This window comes from Colletotrichum chrysophilum (genome assembly GCF_026319265.1).
Source record: "Colletotrichum chrysophilum strain AFK26 chromosome Unknown scaffold_76, whole genome shotgun sequence".
In the NCBI taxonomy this organism is placed as follows: domain Eukaryota; kingdom Fungi; phylum Ascomycota; class Sordariomycetes; order Glomerellales; family Glomerellaceae; genus Colletotrichum; species Colletotrichum chrysophilum.
In genome coordinates this window covers 97202-119113 of record NW_026517363.1, presented here as the reverse complement: position 1 = coordinate 119113, position 21912 = coordinate 97202, and the positions used below count along the sequence as shown (strand labels likewise).

The 21912-nt window shown below is 54.0% G+C and overlaps 5 protein-coding genes across 5 annotated transcripts; 1 reads left to right on the top strand and 4 right to left on the bottom strand.

Moving 5' to 3' along the window:
• Window positions 1-1926: 1926 nt before the first annotated feature.
• COL26b_008578 (uncharacterized protein) lies at window positions 1927-6110 on the bottom strand (the record flags this gene model as incomplete). Its single annotated transcript, XM_053181332.1, has 3 exons — window positions 1927-2761; window positions 2811-3748; window positions 3801-6110. The coding sequence occupies 3 exons, from the start codon at window positions 6108-6110 to the stop codon at window positions 1927-1929; spliced, it is 4083 nt and encodes a 1360-aa protein (XP_053034726.1).
• Window positions 6111-11987: 5877 nt separating this feature from the next.
• Window positions 11988-13034, bottom strand: COL26b_008577 (uncharacterized protein; the record flags this gene model as incomplete). Its single annotated transcript, XM_053181331.1, is given in 3 exon segments — window positions 11988-12159; window positions 12174-12807; window positions 12857-13034. 3 exon segments carry the CDS (start codon window positions 13032-13034, stop codon window positions 11988-11990), a joined length of 984 nt encoding a protein of 327 aa, XP_053034725.1.
• Window positions 13035-14904: 1870 nt separating this feature from the next.
• On the top strand, window positions 14905-16437 carry COL26b_008576 (uncharacterized protein; the record flags this gene model as incomplete). Its single annotated transcript, XM_053181330.1, has 3 exons — window positions 14905-15325; window positions 15372-15860; window positions 15914-16437. The coding sequence occupies 3 exons, from the start codon at window positions 14905-14907 to the stop codon at window positions 16435-16437; spliced, it is 1434 nt and encodes a 477-aa protein (XP_053034724.1).
• A 1491-nt stretch (window positions 16438-17928) lies between these two features.
• COL26b_008575 (uncharacterized protein) lies at window positions 17929-18195 on the bottom strand (the record flags this gene model as incomplete). The annotated part of the gene is given in 2 exon segments (XM_053181329.1): window positions 17929-18067; window positions 18080-18195. The coding sequence occupies 2 exon segments, from the start codon at window positions 18193-18195 to the stop codon at window positions 17929-17931; spliced, it is 255 nt and encodes an 84-aa protein (XP_053034723.1).
• An 871-nt stretch (window positions 18196-19066) lies between these two features.
• Window positions 19067-19697, bottom strand: SYM1 (Protein required for ethanol metabolism; the record flags this gene model as incomplete). The annotated part of the gene is made up of 3 exons (XM_053181328.1): window positions 19067-19413; window positions 19470-19630; window positions 19687-19697. 3 exons carry the CDS (start codon window positions 19695-19697, stop codon window positions 19067-19069), a joined length of 519 nt encoding a protein of 172 aa, XP_053034722.1.
• Between the last annotated feature and the right edge of the window lie 2215 nt (window positions 19698-21912).

Sequence of the window (21912 nt, the reverse complement as noted above, 5' to 3'; positions counted from 1 at the left end):
CTACTTTTAAGACCTATCTTTCACATTTCTAGCAGTCCTTTAGAAGGATGTTCTTTAATAGGACAAGCATTATGCGCACTCACAACGTCATTCCCTTGTCTATTTCCACAATTCAGAAAACATTCCTAAGGAATAGCAGAGCTACTTAAAGATATCTAGCATTCTCTTAATATATCCCTTTCATATCTAAAAAACAAAGCTTCAGAGGAGTGAGGGCACCACTTTAACCCAACCCCTAAACAACCGCTACAGACATCTCCTCACGCAGAAGCCATCAGACGCTATGTCCTTAAAGCCAGCATCTTCACACACTGCTTCCTTTCTTTCTAGGCCACAATGCGTCGAACTCATAGTCCTCTGGCCAAATTTCCAGATTTGTTGTTGCGACAAACAGCAGATGAAATGGAAATTGGGCTTACAGCGGTCATAAACCTAAGAATGGCGAAGCTGCGGTGTGACAGAACGACCAGCACTTGACCGATCATCTTTCACACTCCACACTCCATCATCTTTGAACGCGCTCGTCCATTAAGTTTTCAAGCCCTCAATACTCCACCAGAGACAAAAGCCTCCAATCTTCACGTCTAAGGCACCTGCTTCATCACTCTTTCTTTGACATCCACTATGGAAGCCAGCTTCAGGAGAATGCATACTTAAGCCGAGATCTTCACACATTAGTCGCTTTCGTTCTGAACCACAATGCTGCTAACTGAGCCTCGTTCATACCAGAATTGACGGAGCGTGTTTTCTTGGCACCTATGCGCAACGGACAGCCACTTACTCTACTTAGCAAACAGCAAGTATGATGGGAGAGGCCCTTCAAACCGCACACATACTCACCATCCGCGAAGTCCCCTATCCTCAAAGTAGTCAGGTCCCCAAATACTCCGAAGACAGAACACCTCCAACCCCAAGCCGAACCCATCTCACCAAGTCAGCATCATCGACCACCTACCCACCTGCCCGCAAACCATGAACCCAGACACTTCAATCATCGAAGAACTCCACAGTCAAATTGTGTCACCTTCAACATCTCCAGAACGACCCTCTTATAACTACGCCTTGTCTCGCCAAGTCCTGAACCTGGATGCAGAGTTGTCAGTCCCGACAGTCCGGAACGCACCCAAGCCGGCCCCGCTCTCGGCCCGCCGATGACTTGCATCCCGTTCTTTCTGCCCACCAACCGGCCCGCGTACGGCACAGACGTCTTCCGGAGAAATATCAAACCTTATTCCAGTCGACGGGCATCCCCTACCTAAACTTCCCTACTCCCAGGCTTGATATCCAGACACCCCTAATCATGCTCCAAGATCTCACTCAGATCAACCTCATGAACATCGGATCACACTCAAACTCTAGATTAGCATGAATCTTCGACTACTCAAGCTGCACGCACTGCATGCAGGGGCACACCTTCAACAGACGTCGTTTGCAAAATATTAACATCATCAATTGAACGAGGCCCATGCTCGTAGGCATAAGGTGGCAGAAGATCATCACTGCTAGATAAAAGGCCCATCCCAAAATGAACGCCCGGTGCCATGTTTAAGTCCCGCCGTCTATGCCGGTTCCCGAACGCAAAAGCAAAACCGAAAAGGCGAGATATGGTGTATAACCCCTGAACCCCCCGAATTCCGGAATCCCAAAATTTTTTGGCACCAAATCCCGTTTATCGAAAAAAATAGATGTAAAAAATGTTTCTGCCGTTACGCCGATCGAAATGCCAAGATGCAACGTGACCTGTCGCGCGATCCGGTTCTTGTTGTGCTGTTCCATGTGGTATCGTTCTTATGTACAAATCTGTTGCCTGGATGAAGGGAAGTCGTTCCCGCTGAAGATGCGAGGTGGATTGAGACCTGAAACCTGAGCGCCTCGCTGTAGTCGTTCGCCCGAATCGGGCCGTAATGGAGAGGATGTTGAAAAGCACTACGATCTTCGCTTCTTTTCTTCCTTTTCCAGCTTTTCGACGTTCTCTTCCGTGAGGGAGTCACCCGTGTCACCCGCAATGACCGTCTGGAATGACGCGCCGCGTCGCTCAAGCTTCTTCCCACCAGCAGCATCCATCAACTTGCCGGCCTGAGCTTGCAGAGCGAGCTCGTCTGTCTCCGATCGGCGGATCGGCTTGGAGTTCACACCTGGCGAGTCAAACGGTGACGGTTCGTAGGAATTATTCCTCGTCAGAGGCCTTGGTGTGGCCACATCGCCCCTGTCCTCCTTTTCAGGGTCCCTGTTCTTGTTTTCTGACTCCTTTTTGATGGCATTCAAGGTGTCTGTGGAGCCGCCACCATGGTCGTGTTCAACGCCTGGGATGTCTGCATTGCTGCAATGTTCAGCAGTGTCTGAGCAGTCAGACAGAGAACCATCTGAACCCCTCTGCGTCGTCCCTTGCTGTCGTTTAGCCAAACTCCATCTCACCAACATTCTTTCGAGCGTCTTGCTCTTGACAGGCTTGGAAAGATAGTCATCCATGCCTGCTTTCGTGCACTTTTCCTTGTCACCTTGGATCGCCGAAGCTGTCATTGCGACGATGGGAATGTCTCGCACGTAAGCCTTGTATGGCACGTGGTGTCGAAGAAGATGTGTGCACTTGTAGCCGTCGATGACGGGCATCTGCACGTCCATGAGGATAATATCTGGCTTCGGGTGCTTGCCATCCTTTGCCGCAGCCATGTATTCGAGCGCATCCTTGCCGTTCCACGCCGCAGTTACCTTGAACCCAAGCTTCATGATCGTCTTGGTGGCGATTTGCTGATTGATAGCACTATGCATGGTTAGTGTGGGCCCAGATGTTTGCCAAACAGTATACTCACTTGTCTTCGACCACCAGTACATGAATCTTGGCGCGTTCAGTGGCCGGCAACATTTCCTCGTCGGAAGCTGGTGGGGTTCGAACAGATAGTCGGCGGGAAGGGGACTTGTGTTTGTCAGTCAAGAATTGCGACGACTCTCCTGAAGCGGGAGGCGTGTTGATCAGTTGCTCAAATTCTGAGCTGTTGCAAGAAACGCTCATCTCAGACTGCAACCGATCTGGAAGCGAACCAATCTCCACGATCGGCTTGCCGGCTTGTCGCCCCTGAGGCTTGCTGAAGGGGACCCAAAACGTTGCGACGGTTCCGTTGCCGAGCGACGATTCTAGAGTCATGTCTCCGTGCATGAGGTCGAGCAAGTTCTTGCAAATGGTGAGGCCCAGACCAGTTCCGCCGAATTTCCTGGCCGTGGATGCATCACCTTGGCTGAACGGTTGGAAGAGCTTTTTCCGAACCTCCTCTTCAATACCGATACCGCTGTCTTCGACGATGAACTTGACGATGATGTTATCCGCAGTCTCCTTCTCCTTCTGGACTGAGAATTTGACATAACCTTGGTTCGTGAACTTGATGCTGTTGGTGAGGAGGTTGGTGATGATTTGACGAACACGGCCTGGATCGCCAATAACGACCAGGTCGTTTTCGATGTCTCTCGAGATATCCGACCTGAAGTCGAGATTCTTGCGCTCCGCAGCGAAGCTTAGCATCTTGCTGACATCTGTCACAATTACCGATAGTGAAAATTGGACCTCTTCGATGTCTAGACGTCCAGATTCAACCTTGGAAAAGTCGAGAATATCGTTGATGACAGTCAAGAGGGCATTTGCAGACCTCTGAATGTTTTCAACGTACTCCATCTGCTCAGAGTCGAGTTCCATATCCCCAAGCAGTTCGGCCATTCCAATGACACCTGTGATGGGCGTCCGGATTTCGTGAGACATCTATGAAGTAGTCAGCGGCTTTGCGTCATTCAACTTGATCATCATCACTCACATTAGCAAGGAACTGGCTCTTCAGTCTGTTGGCCTCCTTGGCAGCAGCTTCGTTCGCCATCGCTTGCTTCTTCTCTCGAGATTGTTCTTTCAGGTCCTCCGCCTTCTCCTTCAGCTCACTGACATCCATAATGACCCCAATGACACCCTCAACGCAGGTCTCATTCGTCAGGATCCCTTCCTTTGATTTCTTGCCCAGAATCGGAAGGAATCTCGTTCGGTACCAGCGCCCATCCATTCCGTGTTCCGCCACCTCTTCTGACTTGCCGCCGGCTAGTATATCCTCAATGGGCCGGAGGAACTTCGGGCGTTCGCCGGTCTTCAGCTGGGCATTTAGACGGTTGAAGACATCGTACATATCTTGGCCAATGAACCAGTCGGAGTTTTCATGATTACTTTCCTCCTCGCTGTCCCAAATGAGCGCCCCCTCCAACATTGTCAATTTGCGGTTCATGTCAACTGTGAAGATGGTAACTTGTGAATGGGCGAGAACGCTCAAGAGCTGCTGCCGGGTTCGTCTGGCAGTCAGTTTTGCCTCGATGCCCTCGTTCACGTCAGTGCAAGTTCCAAACCACTTCTCAATTGCACCCGTCTCCTTGTTCTTCAACGGAAGAGCACGGCCCAACATCCACCTCCATTCCCCAGTTTTGCTGCGACACCTGTACTCAGTAACATATGGATCTCCTGTGGCGAGCGAGTGCTTCCATCTTTTGACGGTTTCAGGCATATCATCTGGATGGAAGGGGTGTTTCCAACCAAGACCTAATGAGTCTTCCGGCGTCAGGCCCGTGTATGTGTACCACCGGGTGTTGAAGAAATCGTGATAACCATCAGGCCTTGTCGTCCAAACCAATTGAGGCATTGTGTCGCAGATCAACTTGAACCGCTCCTCGTCCCGTTCTTTGATCTCGGTGATTTCTTCAGTCATCTTCGTGACGTCCCGGAATGTCACTACACCGGCGAGAAATTCTCCGGTAGCATCATCCCTGATGGCCTCTCCCAACGCGTCGTAAACTGTTTTCTTCCCGGTGTTCTCCTCCATCATCCCGACACGCATGTTGCTGAACGGCTTTTCAGTCCGAAGAAGTACCGAGATGGGGTATTCGCTGACGTCTAGTTCCCTAGTAAAATCTGCGTCGTACACGGTCCAGCTTGGCAGCAAGTCGAAGCCGTCGGCAGACTTCTCCAAATCGCTTTCTTGGCGCAAAAGGTTGCGTGCTGCCTTATTTGGAAATGTTACACTGCCGTCTTTCCACATCGCAAGGATTGGCATTGTCGTGTTATCAAGAAGAGCATCCTTCATGAGAATCATCTTCTGCAAAATCGACGGCGTACTCGCGTGAGCTGCTGTTGAGGGTGGGCCCATTGGTGGAAACGGGCTCGACGACAGTGACACCGCACTAGGGCTGACACGGAATGAAGGCGAGCTCGAGTCGTGGCTGGAGCTCACGGATGGCGGGTTTGAATTTGATATGGTTTTTCGGTCTGCTTGTTCCAGTATGTTCGGCCTGGCTGTAGATTTGCGACTCGGGATGAGGGTTGATGGGGGCGATTGAGAGCTCGTAAATGTGAGTGTGAAGTAAACCTGGTGCTCTTCAATCTCCCATATTGTTACAATCATCTTGGCGTAAACTTGATGATCAGACGCTCCACCTTTGCTTCGTGGGTCAAAGCCAGGCTTTCCTAGTTCCTTCCTGGTGATGATAACATCCACCACTGCATCCTTGACCGTTGGTGTGCTCGGCGCGTGATCCGGTGCCGGCGGAGCCAGCGAACCGGCGGTCGGGGTGGCTTCCCCACCCTGACCGAACATGTCTGCTGCGTCCTTGGAGGTCTGCCGGGCACCCATCTCCAACACAAGAGAATCCAAGAAAGCTTCCCATCCAACCCAAACTGGACGTCCTTCTTGAATCATGTCGATTCCGACCTGGGAAAGTGACTGCCCCCGTAACCGCTCTGCAATGTAAGAGTGAGTGTCCTCCGATGCGTCCGCCATACCGAGCATCCTGCCCATCGCCTCGTTGGCAAGCACTACTGTCTTTAAGTTGTTCAAGACCAACAACGGTACTGGTAGGTATTGCATGGCGGAGAAAGCAAGCTGGCCCGGTGTGATGAAGGGCATCGATAAGCGGAACGGACTCGTCGAGTTGGATCGCTTGCCGCTGCCGGCAGCCAGGTTGAGGTTCTCGCGGAAAAAGCGACTCCTGGCACTTGTGGCACTTGTAGTGCTTGCGACGCCATCGCTTCGGTAGGAACCGACTTCGGGCTGGGATTTGGTGTCGAAGTTGAATCCGCTGTCCATACTGTTCATGCTGTCAATGCTGTTCCCGGAAGACTGCCGTGAGCCCAACTTGGGAGGTTCTTCGGGCGGAACTGAGGTTTTTGGGGGAACAATCACGGGGCCGTTGCCTCGCGCATGGCCGCCGGCAAGTATAGGCTCGGGGGGTGGCATGTCGTTGTTGGCTCGCGCATGGGAAGCCGCAGGTCGTGGGTGAACCTTCCAGTCGGCGAAGGGCGTGGACAAGTCTGCAGGTCGAGAAAACAGTCGTTGCAGACGGTGATCGCAAACAGAGGTCGCCGAGGGTGGAGGAGTAACGGAGAAGCTGCGGGCCAGGTCGACGCAGCAAGTAGGCTGGTTGCTAGAGAATCGTGTGGGGAGAGAAGGCGAGGCAGAGCATGGCGCGGCGCCCTGTGTTGTGTGAGAGGGCGTGCGTTCTAGACTACCGGATTCTAGGCCGGTCTCCGGATAGGTCTTTGGTTGGGAATGTGCTCTAATTGATTGCGGTCTAGGCGGCGCGCGGTGGAGGGCGAAGATTGTGCGCAAGCGCTGTCTTGAGTGTGTGCGAGAGTGTGTGTCTGTTAGTCGACAAGCCTCCCGATTCCGTGTGGGACTAGCAGCTAGCAGGAAGAGAGCGACAACGGCGGCTGAGGCTGTCAGAGCTGGTGAAAGCGCAAGCAGATTTCGGCGCTATTCAGCAGAGGCGAGAGGAGGCGGAGGGAGGATTTGGGCGTTGTTTGGGATGAATTCTCGAACAACTCCGGGTCGACTGCAAACGGCGGCGTCGAGGGGCGGCGGCGGAGAGATGAAAGACGGAGTGGGAGGGTGTGCTTGTGTGACGACACCGTAGCGGCAGTCGCAGGAGCAGAGCAGCAGCAGCAGCAGAGCGGCGGCGGCAACAGCAAGACGTCGGGCTTAGTAAGGATGTCTCTGTCTCGCGGATGGGAAATCTGAAATCAGCGGATGGCGGGCTGGGGTCCGGAAGTGGTGTGGTGTGGTGAGGTCGTGTTGAGGTCGAGGTTGTGCGAGAGTCGTGGTCCAGTCGCGGAGCAGCAGGAGACGCAAGACGGAAAGAAAGAAGATGCAGGCGCAGGTGCGATGACGGGCTCGGTAGGGCAGTTACCGCTCATCAGTTCCAGTTCGAGCCCCAGATGTTTAGTCAAGGTGCACAGTAGTTCGCAGCAGTCGCGGTATCTGCAGTCTAGCTTGGCGCAATAAGAAAGGGAATAAGTGGCATAAGTGGAGGGACGTAATATGGGCGAGGGGAAATGGAATCGAAGGGAAGATTAGGTCCAATTGGTAGGTAGAAAAGAAGAGACGCCAACCAAGACCAAGATCATCAGTAGCAGCAATGGGAGGTGGACTAAGCGAGACGGAGGAAGAAGATGGAAGAGATGGGATGGGGATGGATCCCGTCACTGAGGTGCTACTACTGCTGCTGCTGAGAGAGGAAGAAGCACGAGAGGCAGGCAGAGGCAGGGTCAGGTAGGCAAGGTACCGTCTCCATAAGGTAAGGTAAGGTAGGCACGCAGCAGGCATTGAAGGTGAGGCAGGTACAAACTGACAGTAGGTAGCGCGGTGCAAAGAGGCGGTACAGATGGACAATTAGCTACCTAGGTAGGCAGGCAGGTTCGCTGCACCACCTTACCCTACCATCTTTACCTGCCCTAGCATTGGCATCGACAGTGACAGTTGCAGCAGGCAGTCAGACTGGACGAGGATGCGGACGAGGACGAGGGATGGGACCGTCATAGTCCAAACTTTGTTTAAGTGGGAGTGCCCCCCCGGTTAGCGGTGGTGAAGCGTCAAGACGCAGGAGAATTGGTCGAACCCCAGCCCAAAGTCTGGGGGGGCCTGTCACCGCAGCTTGGGGGTCCTGGGCGCCCAGGGCAATTCTTGGGAAGGAAACATGGACGGGGGTCCTGGAAGGGGAGGTTGGAACACTGGACAGTCCAAACAGTGGAACATGGACTCGACTGGAACCTGCGCCGATTGATTTGAATCCATCCACCCAGCAAGTCGCACTTCCGGTGGACTTGGGCTAACGCTGCGTTCGTGGCCCCAGGATGACGGGATGACGACGGGTGGGGAGAGGAGAGGACAGAGGACACAGAGGAGGAACGCTGAACACTGCGAACCCAGGGAAAGGCAAAGAGAAAGGCCCTTCCATTGCCGTGTCCAGTCAGTGTTCATTCGTGGTGGTGTAGCGCACAACATCGCCCGCCCGCCCGCTCAGTCGGTCTCCTCAGGCGGGGGAGGCAAACACTCATCGTCATTTTCACCCGAGCAGTTTCTGAGGGAGGTCGGAGGGCAACTCGGGGTTCACTGGGGAGAACATGTCGGCCATGTATCATGCCAGCACGAATACGCGGAGGCGGTACTCGTTCCTGGTTCCTCTGCTGGTCACTTGCGTGCAGTGGTATTACATAAGGCATTCTTGTATCCGAGGACCGCTAATGCATCTCACCTACAAGAATACGGGTCGAGAGGGGATGGGAAAGTGGGCAAATGTATGCAAAACTCCAGTCCGCCCTGCCATCGGGGGGATCGAATTCACTCACGCTTCACCACTCCTCACTGTCTCCGTACTCTACACCAGGCATGCTTGCCCAAGGCACCATCCACTGCCCTGCCGTGTCTGCACACCACCACCACAACTGCCACCACCACCCTCCCTCGCATGCAGCCTGCAGAACCAGGGGCCACCCTCGATTCGTACGGCGTTACAGCGGTTGACGCCCCACTGCAGACCGCTCTGTTGAGCCCTGCGCGCCCACTACAACGCCCTGCCCACCACCGTTCAGTGGGTCTGCCGTCCCTGTTCGCTGGAAAGTGTGCCCATCCATGGGCTGGCTCTCTGCGCTGGGCTGGCTGGCTGCCATGTCTGTACTGCGTACACGGGCTGTGCGTGCTGTAGACGCTCCTCACGCCGAGCTCGCAACTCTCCCTCTTCCTCCCGCCCGCCCATCCACCATCCACGCCTTCGATCCATCTCCGCCCACCCAGAACCTCAAAATCTTCACCTCCTCGCGGGGAATTCCCTTGCTGTTTCTGTAGCTCAGGGCACCACAGGCACCGTCACCATCGCCCGGGCAGGTTTCGCTATCGGTTAGGGGTCCCTCCTTTTCTCCTCATAATGGACCCAAGCTCCAACGTCCCGTCATTCCCAACGAGTATTGTCCACGCATGCCAACAGTACCTCATCTTGCTGCCGTGTGTCGCACCCACGCATGTAGTGTACATGTCTCGCGCAGCCCCTAGATGCTCGGCTGCATCCCCATCCGCCTCGGTAGGTTGGCCCTTCCAACGCCGGCCGCCCAGCGTTACCGATGTACACCTCGCCTCATGCACTAAACCGCCTCACGCCCAATCGACTCTCAGTGGCCAATCTTTGCTGGCGACCCCTTCTGTGTGCATGGAATCATCTGGGATTCTTTGCTGGGACACACCCACAAATCTCCACTGGCAGGCTGCAAGAATAAACGACCGGCACCAGAAATCATGAGATATTCAAACCGAACGAACCCAGAAGTTGGGATGGTTTGTCTGAGGAAACCCGTCACCCCTTCTTCCGCCTCGCCTTGCGTTGAGTCCCCTGTCCACTGCAGTATGGATCCTCATCGACACCGCCCGTCATCACGATCCCCGGGAGTCCGTATTACTGCGTGTGCTGAGCGGGTACGCGAGCCTTGTGTAGGAAAAGTCCGCAGCCATGACGGCATCGGAGGATCCAGCGGACAACGCGACCCTCGGAAACGGGGCGTCTCCGGACGTGAAATTTGAGAAAAATGGGCTGCCACGCCCACCTGTCCAAACCCCGGTGACGAAAGGGTGATGGGCGCTTCTTGCAGCAATAGACCCTGACCAGGCCCAAACCGAGACAGAAACACACCAAACTCAGGCCGATCTGTCCAACAATCGGAACTTTTTCCTTTCCACGGGCGGCACATTTGCTGATCTTCTCTTTGTCTCGAATTCGACGTCCCTGGCTCCGCTCCGTGCTTGTCTTGAATCGGTAACCCCAACCGGTCAAAAGTTTTCATGCCCGTGTTTGCCGTTTGTTTGCCCAGAAGCTTATTCAGTCGGTGAGCGTCGTCTCAGGAAACGACAGAGGAAGAAGAAAATACTCTTTGTCGGGTGCGTATACACCAATCCGTCAGAGACAGAAAGCTTAGCTTGCTGCCTTTGCCGCTGGGCCTCGATGGCGATTGTGCCAAGACTGCTGGACGACTGCCGGAGTTTGATAGAGTCAGGCAAGAGCGACGGCTGAGTGGATTTGAGAGCTGCCCGTATGTACTCCCGGGCACACTAGGCATTTACCACAAGCCCCGAGTCGGGCTGGGGACAGCCAGAGAGCTTGGTAGCGAGCCTGCAAACTTGGTCTTAGCCCGCCACCCTTGTCACGAACTGCTCTATCCATACAGAGAGATTCACGATGGCCGACTCTCAGCGAATGATGAATGTACCTCATCATCGACTCCAATGTCTTCGCGGCGTCGCTTATCCGGGTGATCCCGTCAGCCGGGCGTTTGACCGGCATCGTGGTGGTTGCTCCTTCAGCATCAATGCACTGGGATTTGTCTGGCATCCTTCAAGGAAACGCAGGCTGTTCGGTTCGTCGTGTTTGCGGCAAATTGCATATCTGAGGTGCGCGCGTGACTGCGACTGCTGCGACATGATCAGCTCTCGGTGAGTCCTTTTCCAGCTTTCAGCACCCATCCACTGCGAATGAATACCTGCCAGTGCTTGCCTCCTACACTGGATTCGGATAAACGCAAAAGATGGCTCTGACTATCCTCACCCAGCGTGGTTTGGTGACAAATTTGCCCTGCGTCTAGACCTCACGGCCTCTCCATCGATCGAAGATCTGCCACCCGAACAGGTCTAGCTTGAAAGCACTCAAGACGCCTAGACCGGGATGGCCACAGACGCGACCAGGGCCCTGATGGTTCTCTCCATATCGGTGCGCCATCAGTGCCACACGAGCTCTACGGAATAACGCAGATCATTTGACCCTGGCAGCCAGTCAGAGCCAATCAAGACAACGGGGAACGACTCCGTTCCGAACAGCTTTGCTGCCCGAGCGTGTCAGCAGCGACGTCATGATGCCATAAGCAGGCATTTGGGTGCACTGGTGTCGCATCAAGCAATCAGGATTGGCCCAGACCACGCCAATCCCTCGACATGTTCTCGAAAGTTGTGCGTGCGAAGCAACGCCAAGTGGCCTGTGCTGGCTTTGTTTGACATGTGCCCGGAGCGTGCCAACCGTGCCATTCGTTCCATGACTCGACTTCACATTTATCTGTCTTGCCAACAAAGCCCTAGCTCCAAGGGAGTGTTTACAACCTCCACAAGCCACCCATTATGTCATTTCGTCCGGAGTGCGTCGCAATTGTCGATTTCTCGCCTCAAATAAATCATACAGCATGATGTAGTGTAGGCTGCGCGGCTCTATTCAGCTTGCAAGGGTATCATCGACCATGTCGTCATTTGGACCCTGAAAGTTCCAGAGGACCCCTTCTCTTCTTCCGTTGGGGGATGTCAGAGTTCGTCTCGGCCTCGCTTCTTCAGACTTCCCCGCTCTTTCAAGCGGAATTATCCTTCATCACTCCACACGTTGAACACGTCCACCACTGTCTTTCCATGGTCGTGCCGCAAAAGGAACAATCCCAAGTCAGGGGTTTCGCCGGGGCTGGTACACCGTGGTTGGCAGCAACGCCGACGCTATTGTTTCTCCTTGGCGGGCTGCGTGTAAGATCTATCGTCTCTGGCTGTGATGTTCCACCCGCCGTTGAGGCTACTGATGCCCGTTGACGCTCGCGCTTCTCGGCATTTGGCGTCCACACTCGGCGCTGAGGATCTTGGCCTTTTTCTGTTCCACACGCGTCGCAGCATAGGAAGTTGGCAGGATTATGTAGAGTACAGACCCCGCACGTCCAACCCCGTTGCTGAGCTGGCAGGGGCCGTGGGGCTGCGATCACCGGCGGTCGGGTTTCGGGCCTCGGCACCGGCGGCGGGGGCGTAGGTCTGGATGCCGGTCCGGGGATCGGAGGTGGCGCGCTGTTGCTTCTCGGTTCGAAGTCTCCCATGACGGACCCACCCCCGTTGCCGGTAGGATTTTGAGCACTCGGAGGGACGTAGTAGCCTCCATAACGCTGCTTTTCCTCCTCCTGCACGAGTTCCCAGAGTGCCTGAGCGATTGCTGCTTCATTTGCAGCGTCCTCTTCGGCTTGAGTACGGAAGCCGTTTCGCGTTGCAATCTCTGAAATTTGCTGAATCTCTCGGTCATTGTGGTTCATGTTCCCACAACCCTGTAAAGTGCTGCTTCTGCGCTCGATAGCACCGACAATCGTTCGCCTAATGTCTGATCCGGGACGAGGCCCAGTACCGCCAAGGCGTTTTCCCGAATTCTTGGTCAAGGTACGACGTTTCTCGGCAGCCGCCCGGGCAAGGCGGCGAGCTTCTTGCATTGGAATCCGGCCGCCGCCTCCCAAGCGTTGGCCATCGGAGAGGAAACCTTCGCCCGTGTACCCTTTCCGTATGAGTGCCTCGTGCTCATCCCGTAGCTGGTTCCACAGAGCATGGAAGTTTCCGTCGTGTGGTCCAAAGACAATGTGGGAGAGCTCGTGGAGCATGGTGTCGACGACCTGCTCTATGGGGAGAAACAAAGATCGGTCGCCGGGATATCGCAATCGGACCAGAATTCTCTGCCCTCTGTTGACGTTGAGGCCTGCAATAGTGTTAGTTGGCGGGAAGCAACTGCAGGCAAAACCACATACCAAGCAAATTCGCCTGATCAGGGTAGAACTCTGCAAGCTCCCGCACCTTCCAACCCCTCGCCCGCATGATGGGCTTCACCAGAGAGGCAACTTTCTTGAGGATTTGGAAGGCATCGCTGGCCCGCGGAAAGTCCACCAGGTGGGAGTATGAAAGAATGAGAGCATCATGTTCAGGCATGTTGGCTGTAGTCTTGCCCGCGGCCCGGTCAAAAACGTGGTATGTCCGCAATGTTGTGTAAGCCGAAGATGGAGTGACGTCGGTGAAGGTTTTCAGGGACGCCGCCCGCAGAGAAGCAGTAAAGGAGACAAGGAAAGTCAGGAAAGAGAAAACAACAGGGGTATCGAATGGAAAGCGATGCACATCGCCGAAAGTTGTATAGAAACGCCCAGAAAGAGAGTCATTCGCATCGTAAGCAGTAGGCGACACGCACGAAGACGCGTAAGGCTTGATGCCTCCCGGTGATAAGGCGTTGGTGGCCAGCAAGGCAGTGTAGCTTGGCGGTGAATGTTGGGCAGGTGACTCGCGCCGGACGTCCAGCTCACAAAAACCCAGGCGGGGGCGGGGTGCCTGATGACTCAGCTTCAGCGGCTGTCGGGCAGTGACATGCTCTCCCTCCCGCCTTCCGCCTTCGGGTGGTCGATTCAGCTGTCAAATATGGAAGTGGCGTTGACCTTGTCACCTTACCCATGAACCAACTTTGTCGACGAACCCTGAATCACCAAAATTCCAGTCACCATTGGCCGGCTGACCGAGCCACGCAGCGGAATGTTGGAAGCTCGGAAAACCTGATGTGGTGCAGCCAGATGTTGGCGCGGCAGATCGCTGCGAGTTAATCTCTGCAAGACATCTCTGCCCTGTTTTGTCCAAGTGACTACACCATCGGTTCGCTTGCGCTTACTTCAAATCCGACGACCTCCCTTCGACAACGAATTCCTTGAATGCCGACTTGGCATCGGGAAACTGGGCCGGCGCCGGTTCATATGACCATTTACTTAAGGACAACATTCCAGCTCGTGTCTGGATCTTTCGTGCGGCAGTTGCCGACTGTGAAACCCCGTCGTGCCATCAAGTAACCTCACGTCTGCCAACTTTTCCAACCTTGGAATATGCGCAGCTTTTCGTCCAAGTTGGAAGAGGACCAAATCCCAACTGGGCTTACCAGCTGAGTGGCCAAGTGGTTGTCCAAGTCAGACGAGCTGATGATATCCAGGACGGAGACGCTGTTTCAGTAATGCATGAATCCCGCCCGCATCCCGACCGGCACCCCCATTGGGCTGCGGCGCTGCCAATCCTGACATGGACAAACCACAATCAAAAACGCCTATTTTTCGTCGCATCTCGCCAGCAACTTCAGATGATGGGTCTCGTCGCTGAGAAACCCGAAACGACGGGTTCACGAAGGTCGGTTACGGAGCCGGAGACGCATGCCCTTTAAGTGAACCCTCCCATGACGCCTCCCGTGACGACTCCGGAAGTTCGGCATCACGACTTGGTCGGCTCTGCGGACAGGGGTCGCATGCCCGACTCACAGTGTTTCGGAAGCCAAGCATACGGCCACCACACCGGGCCGCCGTCTTCAGAAGACAGTGCCCGCGAAGAATCTATTTGAGATGGCATGCCTGATCGACTGTCGCAGGTTGTCTACGGATGCGCCTCTTCAATGGCGGTCGACCCGGTCTCCTACCAGTAAAACTCGAACCATTCTGTACCCCTGGTCTCTCGTCTCCGCAGACATGGCGGATTCTTCTTTTCTATTTGCGATTCGTAATCGCTTGGGTTGAGATCTCCCACTTGCGACTGCGCAATCGCGCATTTCGAAACGGTCTCCCCGAAGCTGATCTATGCGTGGGCAAGATGGAGAATCACACTTGGCAAAAGCTTGTGTGCATATCTTCCCTTGGCTCTCCGCAATTCAAGCATTGTTGGTTCCATGCTTCCTTCTGCTTAGACGACTTCTTTGCTTTTCGCTTGTTTCCCGTATAGAGCTCCGTGAGCCTTAATCGCCGGGCTTCATTCCTTCGCCAGGCCTTCTCTTCTCTAGGTGACCATGCGGTTCGCCAACTCGGCTGCGATTGCAGCATTCGTTCCATTCTTTGCCCATCTTGCTGATGCGGCTCCTTCAAAGAAGTCCGATATCTCCAGGTTTGAGATTTCCACTCTAGGTGGCGGGGCTTTCCGGATAGAACAGGTTCCCAACCCCGATTTTTACTATGGAAATCGACGAGGACCCATTGCCCTGGCCAGAGCCTATTCCAAGTTCAACCATCCCATTCCGGATGATCTCCTAGGTCTCATTGATCAGATTCTGGGAGAACTAGGCCTGTTGAACGGATCGAAAGGCGGACACAAAGGAGGAAAGGGAAAGGGAAATGGGAGTGGGAAGGGTGGTAACAACGGCTCTGGAGGCTCAAAGGGCAACGGCACAACCACAACGCCAGGGGCGGGGGGCAATGGCACCACAGGAAATGGTTAGTTTGCAATTCTATTACCCTAAACTATGCTGATGGTCATTAGGTGGTGAGGTCGCCGCCATCCCGGCCCAGTTCGACAGCCAGTACCTCTGCCCGGTACAAATTGGCACACCTCCTCAGACCTTAAACCTCAACTTCGACACCGGCTCTTCCGACTTGTGGGTGTTCAGTAGTGAGACGCCCGCAAGCCAAGTAGGGGGTCAAACGATCTACAAGATCAAGGACAGTTCAACCGCCAATGCTGTGACTGGCGCGACATGGTCCATCTCGTACGGTGACGGCAGCTCATCCAGCGGTTCAGTCTACACGGACAAGGTGACCATCGGCGGGGTCACAGTCGACAGCCAGGCCATTGAGTCTGCCAATACAGTCTCGGCATCCTTCACCAGCAACCAGAACCAGTCAGGACTCGTTGGTCTGGCCTTCGGAACCATTAACACAGTCACACCCACCAAGCAGAAGACATTCTTCGAGAATGCCTTGAACAACCTCGCCATGCCGCTTTTCACTGCCAACCTCAAGAAGGGCGCAGGTATTTGAAACCTCTCTCCAGTCGCCAAGTTCTCAGACTAATCATCCCAACAGCTGGTAACTACAACTTTGGCTACATCGACACGACAGAGTTCACCGGCGACATCGCCTTCGTTCCGGCCAACACAACCCAGGGTTTCTGGCAATTCACCGCCCAAGGCTTCTCCGTCGGCTCAAACGGCAGCGCCGCAACCTCCGCGCCCCACCAAGCCATCGCCGACACGGGCACGACCCTGATGCTCCTCCCAGACAACATCGTCTCGGCGTACTACAAGAACATCGCCAGCGCCCAGTTCGACAACACCAACGGCGGCTACGTCTTCAACTGCAAGGACTCGATCCCGTCCTTCACCGTCGATATGGGCACCTACAAGGGTGTAGTCCCCGGCGAGTTCATCAAGTTCGCCCCCGTGGACGGCCAGACAATTGAGACGTCGACGACGTGCTTCGGCGGGATCCAGAGCGCGGCGACGCTGCCCTTTGCGATCTACGGAGATGTGTTCCTGAAAAGTCAGTTCGTCGTCTTTAGTTCAAAAAGCGGTACCAACGAGCTTGGATTCGCGAACAAGCCGTTGTGATAGACCATAGACCATGATATAGCAGTCGGGCAAGGCATCGCGAACAGCTGGATGCCCCGGCATAGATGGTTCTGTTTGGATGGTTCATGCATCGTTAGCACCACACGTCAACGAAATGTTACGACAGCGTTCAGGTTTGAAGATAGATACAGAAATAAACATACATAATGTTGCCTGTTTGCTACTGTCCACCACCTCGCTGTCTCATCGTCGACCACCTGTACCATTAGTTACGTTAATACCGATCGGGATGCCACAAAGCCCTGCAGGAGCACTCTTCAAGTCAGCTTCTGTAGCGTATATATACTGGTGCAGCCTGGGATCGGATATGACGATCAGGCAACCAGTGGGCTCTAGTTCGCTTTTTTCTCTCATTGGACAATCACGAGCTCTGTTCAACAGCCACCAGATAGTTATGGCAGAACATTACAACATCGACGTCGAACTCTTGCTCTTGAAATCTGTCGTCCGCCAACGAATTCGTCGTATTCTTCCTCAATAAACTCGTAATACCTAAACAGTTCGCATTGACTTCACACGCAGGAGGGCGGCAAGGCTTGGTACGTAAGAAAGATTTGTTTGCCGAGTATGACTTATATAACGGCCATCCTTCTGATATGACAGCCTTGATCGTAATGGACGGAAGACGAAGGTTCTCGCCAATTGCACAAACCGTGTGAACTTCTACCAAGTATACTCCCTGTCGGTTTGTCTCAGCGGTCTGTTTAGTGGCGATACACTTGGCTTGTTAACCTGCGGTCCAAGTATTCGGATATTGATTGCGAATGTTTCCGCATCCCGCGGCAAAGTTGTTCGGGAAGGTGATCAGACTTCTATCGATATCGGGACTTGCATTACGCGCTAGACATCGTCGACCGACCCTCTCATCGCGAGGCCTTAAACAGGAGGATACAGGCGCCGCCCCTCGTGCTTTGGGCGGTCCTCCTACAGAATTCCGGCCGTTCTCGTTGCGTATTCAAGGAATCCATTGGTACATCACGTCAACCTTCAAACAATGACATGAGCGCAGTCCGTATTCAATGCATTGATCTCTCATCTTGGAGTAGAGTAGAGCGGCAATCTAGGCGCGCTCTCGGAGATGAAATTCCGTTCGTCAATCTCTCCTCGCGTATTCAGCCGGTTGTTTCAAAGACAGAGATCATGCGGGACAATATTTCGTCATTGTGTGGTGACGATATTCTTGCTCAACGACAGTCTGACTCGTACAGGTTGTAAGTAGGCAAAAGATTTGGTCAGGAGAAGTACCTGACAATTTTCGCGTTCGCAGCAACAATCAAATCGATCTTTGATTTTGTTACATTTGGCTAATACCAGTTGAAATAAATATTCGAACCTTGACTTGGCCCTTGGTGTCACTCCCCAGCGACATCCCAGCCAACCCCTACACCGGCAGTCGAAGGTACTATCACATCGTCAGCATTTCCTTGAATCTTCCCAATTTCGCAGACACGTAGACTAACCCATCGCTTCTTAGTCAAAGTCATAAGCTTGGCTGTTGCACTGAGCGCGCCCGTTGGCAGTGAAGTAGCCGATACACTCGGAGAGGCCGCCAGCGCTGCACTTGACGTCGTCGCCGTACCGCGCGGCGTTTTTGCAGACTTCCTCGCAGCTGTGGGCGTACGTCGAGGTCGTGCAGCAGTGGGACCCGTCCGTGAACTTGCACTGGCAGTAGTCACAGGCCTGTACCGCTAGTGTCATGGCTAGCATGGCAAACACGGATTGGATGAGGCGGACCATTGCGAGCTCTTGCTCAAAATAGGATCTTTGAAGGAGGGAAGGTGGATGACGGTGGAGACGGGCTGGTTGTTGGGGAAGAGGTGTGTCTGAGGTTATCTGCAGGAGCTACAGGAGTCTTTTTGGCGGCGTTGTGAATACTTCCTTATATATCTAGGTGGCACATGCTGCTTTTCGTATTTTATACGTCGATTTTAGCATCACGAAGTGGCGTGTCCGATATCAGTTGCTATGTTTCTCGTTTCGAGTCATGTTGATGCTTGTCCATCTCTCGGGCTTGCCCCAGATTCTTCAACTTTTGGAAAGAGGCAGTCTTCGGCACGATGTGGGGAAGAAACAACCCCAAAAGAACAGCCGCTCGAGCACGTGGGAGAGATGTTGGTCTGTAACGACTGGAGATGAATGTCGAAGCCCGCAAGCCAACAGTTCCAGTAACGTAACAACAATGCTCATTAGGGATGAGCAGAAACGTGGTGATGGAGTCATTTGCACCTGGCACTTCGTTGGACCAAGCACGTGCCTTGAAATTGTGAGCGGCGAGAAGAATCGGCGATTTTTGACCTGCGGTTGTCCATGGAGTATGGTGTAAAGCGTCATTCCGAGCCGGCGCGGCAATGATAACACGTTTGAAGAATCTCTTGGATTGAATTGCATATACGAAGCTACTGGCTCTACTCTTGCAGCCATGGAAGGTGCAGTATATCCCTGCTGGCCCTGACCTCGGCCACCTGCAACACTCCAATCTATTCTATCCTGCTGACACATTTCCCGAAAGCCCAGATCTGCCTGCAGTGCACGCATGTCTTGATGATATAAGCTAGACGAGCTCCCTCCGCCAACTAACGCCAATGCCTGCCTGCCCCCGGTGACCGCTCTATTTCTGACTGTTCAAGAAACTGAGATACGAGTTCCATCCGATGCTGATGACGTTGACGAACAGGACCCGGTGGTGAAGCGGAACCAGCTTGAAGTTGACCATCTGCACAAAGGGCCACAGCATGTAGTTGGATGTGAGCGCCGTCGTGTAGCTCTTCTCGAGCTTCTCCTGGGGAGGGACGCCCTCGAGGACGGCCATGGAGGACAGGAAGACGCCGATCATAACCGGTGCGAAGACACCTTGGTCGACACCGACGCGGGCGAGGATCTCGAGGTTCTTGTTGCGAAGAACGACGTTGTTCTGGAGGAACTTGAACCAGGTCGTGGCGGCGGGGCCGAAGATGGCTGGTGAAGTCAGCATGGGCCAGAGGTTTCGCTCGGAAGCAGGGCATCGAACTCACTTCCACCGTAGAGGGCCATGCGGCCGGTGCGAGCCCACTCATGCTTCTCGAGGCCGCGCTTCTCAACGAGCTGCTGGGCGGTGAGGTCACCGGTGGCGAAGAGGATGGCGGTGGTGATGCTCTGGGTGAGCAGCGGGCGGGCCGCAAGTCGTGCTTGATACCTGTGGAGACAGTCAGTGATGCGATTCAGCGTTATCAGTTTTGAGATGAGGCTCACCAGCCGAGCATTGTGAAGGTCGTTGGAGATTGGTGGAAAAACCGAGCTGATAAGGCTGGATTTAGGGGTTCAATCCAGTTGAAAAGCGACGAAGAAAAAAGACGCCTAATACAATGTGGGAACTTTGATCAGGGCCACAGAAAGAAACAGGTCGTGAGCGAGTGAATTGAGGCTGGGCGATGTGAATTGGTCGGTTAGGGAGGGTGAGAGGTGAGAGGCGCGCTTCAAGATTTGGAGGGTGCTGCCCCAGCAAGGAAGGTGGATGACGATCGGTAGCTTCTGTTTGCTGCACGTGACGGCAAAGCTCTTTCTATCTGGCTTGAATGGAATGGTGCAATCACAAGGACAGGTGAAAATCAATGGGAATCTAGAACATCTGGAAAAAGAAACGACTTTGATCTGACAGTGAGGCGGGAAGCTCTGGTTTAAGCTCCTGCCCAAGATTCAGGGAATATGGGATTTACTACTCGGGGCCTTCGCGATAAGGGACTTTTCCTTCTCTCGCAGCCAGATGCTGGATTGACCACGAGTCGGGACTTCCAAAAGCAGATCTCCGTTCCAGCGCGTAATGCAATACTCGGGGCCATGTTCCATCCGGCCAGTCTTCCCCGAAGCCCCACGATGTCCATATCCACAATCTGGGGTGCAGGAATGAGGTTTGGCCGAATGATCATTCCCAAGCTTTTTGATCCCATTTCACAGCTTGGAGTTGGGGTTTGCTTTGCCCGTGGTCGTTGAGCAAGGCGTCAATCATGAAAATCTAGGTACAATCAGACGAAAAGGCGGAGATTTTCGACAGGCAAAAAGCCAACGCGACCTCGTCGTCGCTGCCAGACGCGTCTCGGGCTCGGGGCGTTGCTGACTTCCGCCCGCCTAGGCGATGTTGCTTGCCAGTATTCAACGAGCGATCTTTCACTTCAGCCTCGACGTCGTCACCTGTCGTTATTGACCTTCGAACCACACCTGCAAGCACCACCTGAAATTCAGCCCAAAAGACTGCGTCTTCTTCATACCGCTGCGCGAGGCAACGGATACAATGAAAACGATGGATATATCAAAAATTGCACCCACGATGGCCCCGAAGGGCAATCGAGAGAGGTCGACTCCGCGATGTGCAATGCAGGCCTCCCTCTCTGCCGCCCGGATTTCTTGATCCTCAGAAACGGCCAGATAAGGTAAGTATGAAGAAAAGAAGAATTAAAACAAGCAAAGGTGGGAGACTGGCGAGGTTTATATAGATTTTCGCGAGTGGCCCGCAATCAGTAGATCGGTACGTACCATAGGTGCCTGAGGTGCGGGTGAGGCCTTCCAGGTCACGCCCACCTTCTGCCTGAGGTGGGAAGGCAAGCGAGATGCATGAGGCAACCCGAGGTACCTTAGGTAAGAGAAGGTGCAAGCAGCTGGTGCCTGCTTTGTCGTTTCAAATGACCCTGATAGCTAGATAAAGGCCGCAAAGTGGTGCTGCGCTGGAGCTAGGGGATGAAGATGGATGGCAGACGCCTCTCGGGATGACTTCTCAGCCTGCCCCTTGGGAAGGACGCAACGGACGGCACACCTCCCTCAACCGCTGACAAGGCAGTAATCTGCAACGCGAAAGACGTTGCCCTGAGCCAGGCTATCTGCACCCAATCATCTGATGCTGATCCGAATGACGGGAATCGTCGGTAGACCGAAGATGGGTATTGGTAGCTTTAATGGTCCGGGCAGCTCATCGGTGGTTGTCGCCATTGCGGCTCATCGGGAGCTGCGAACCCCGCCCCATCTCGGTGTGGCCAATGAGCTCTGGTGGTGGGGAAGATGAGGAGAAACTCCGGACGATGGGGAGTGGTAAGGTAGATCTCACAGGAACAAACTGACTTGATGCCTGGAACGATGAGTCCGGCATAGGTGATTGGGACTCATGAACACAAAGTGCTACGTCGACAGAATCACAGTTCACACAACGTCGTTGGGCGCAACTTCTCTTATCGTCGACTACCGCGGGAGTCTCCTCGTGTGGGTTCTGACCTTTCTCATCAACTCCACCGTACTACCAAGCAGGGCCGGGATCCTTCGGGGGCACCCTCAGAGCCGCTGCAACGTTGCAAGCCGCACCTAGTGCGTGAGTATCTACCCTGCGGCTCTTGACATCTCGGTGGTCGCATTCAGCATACTTCGTACATTTAGTTGATCGGGATTCAAGACCACCTCTTGTATGACCTTCTAGGATCAAAGCAATATCCAACG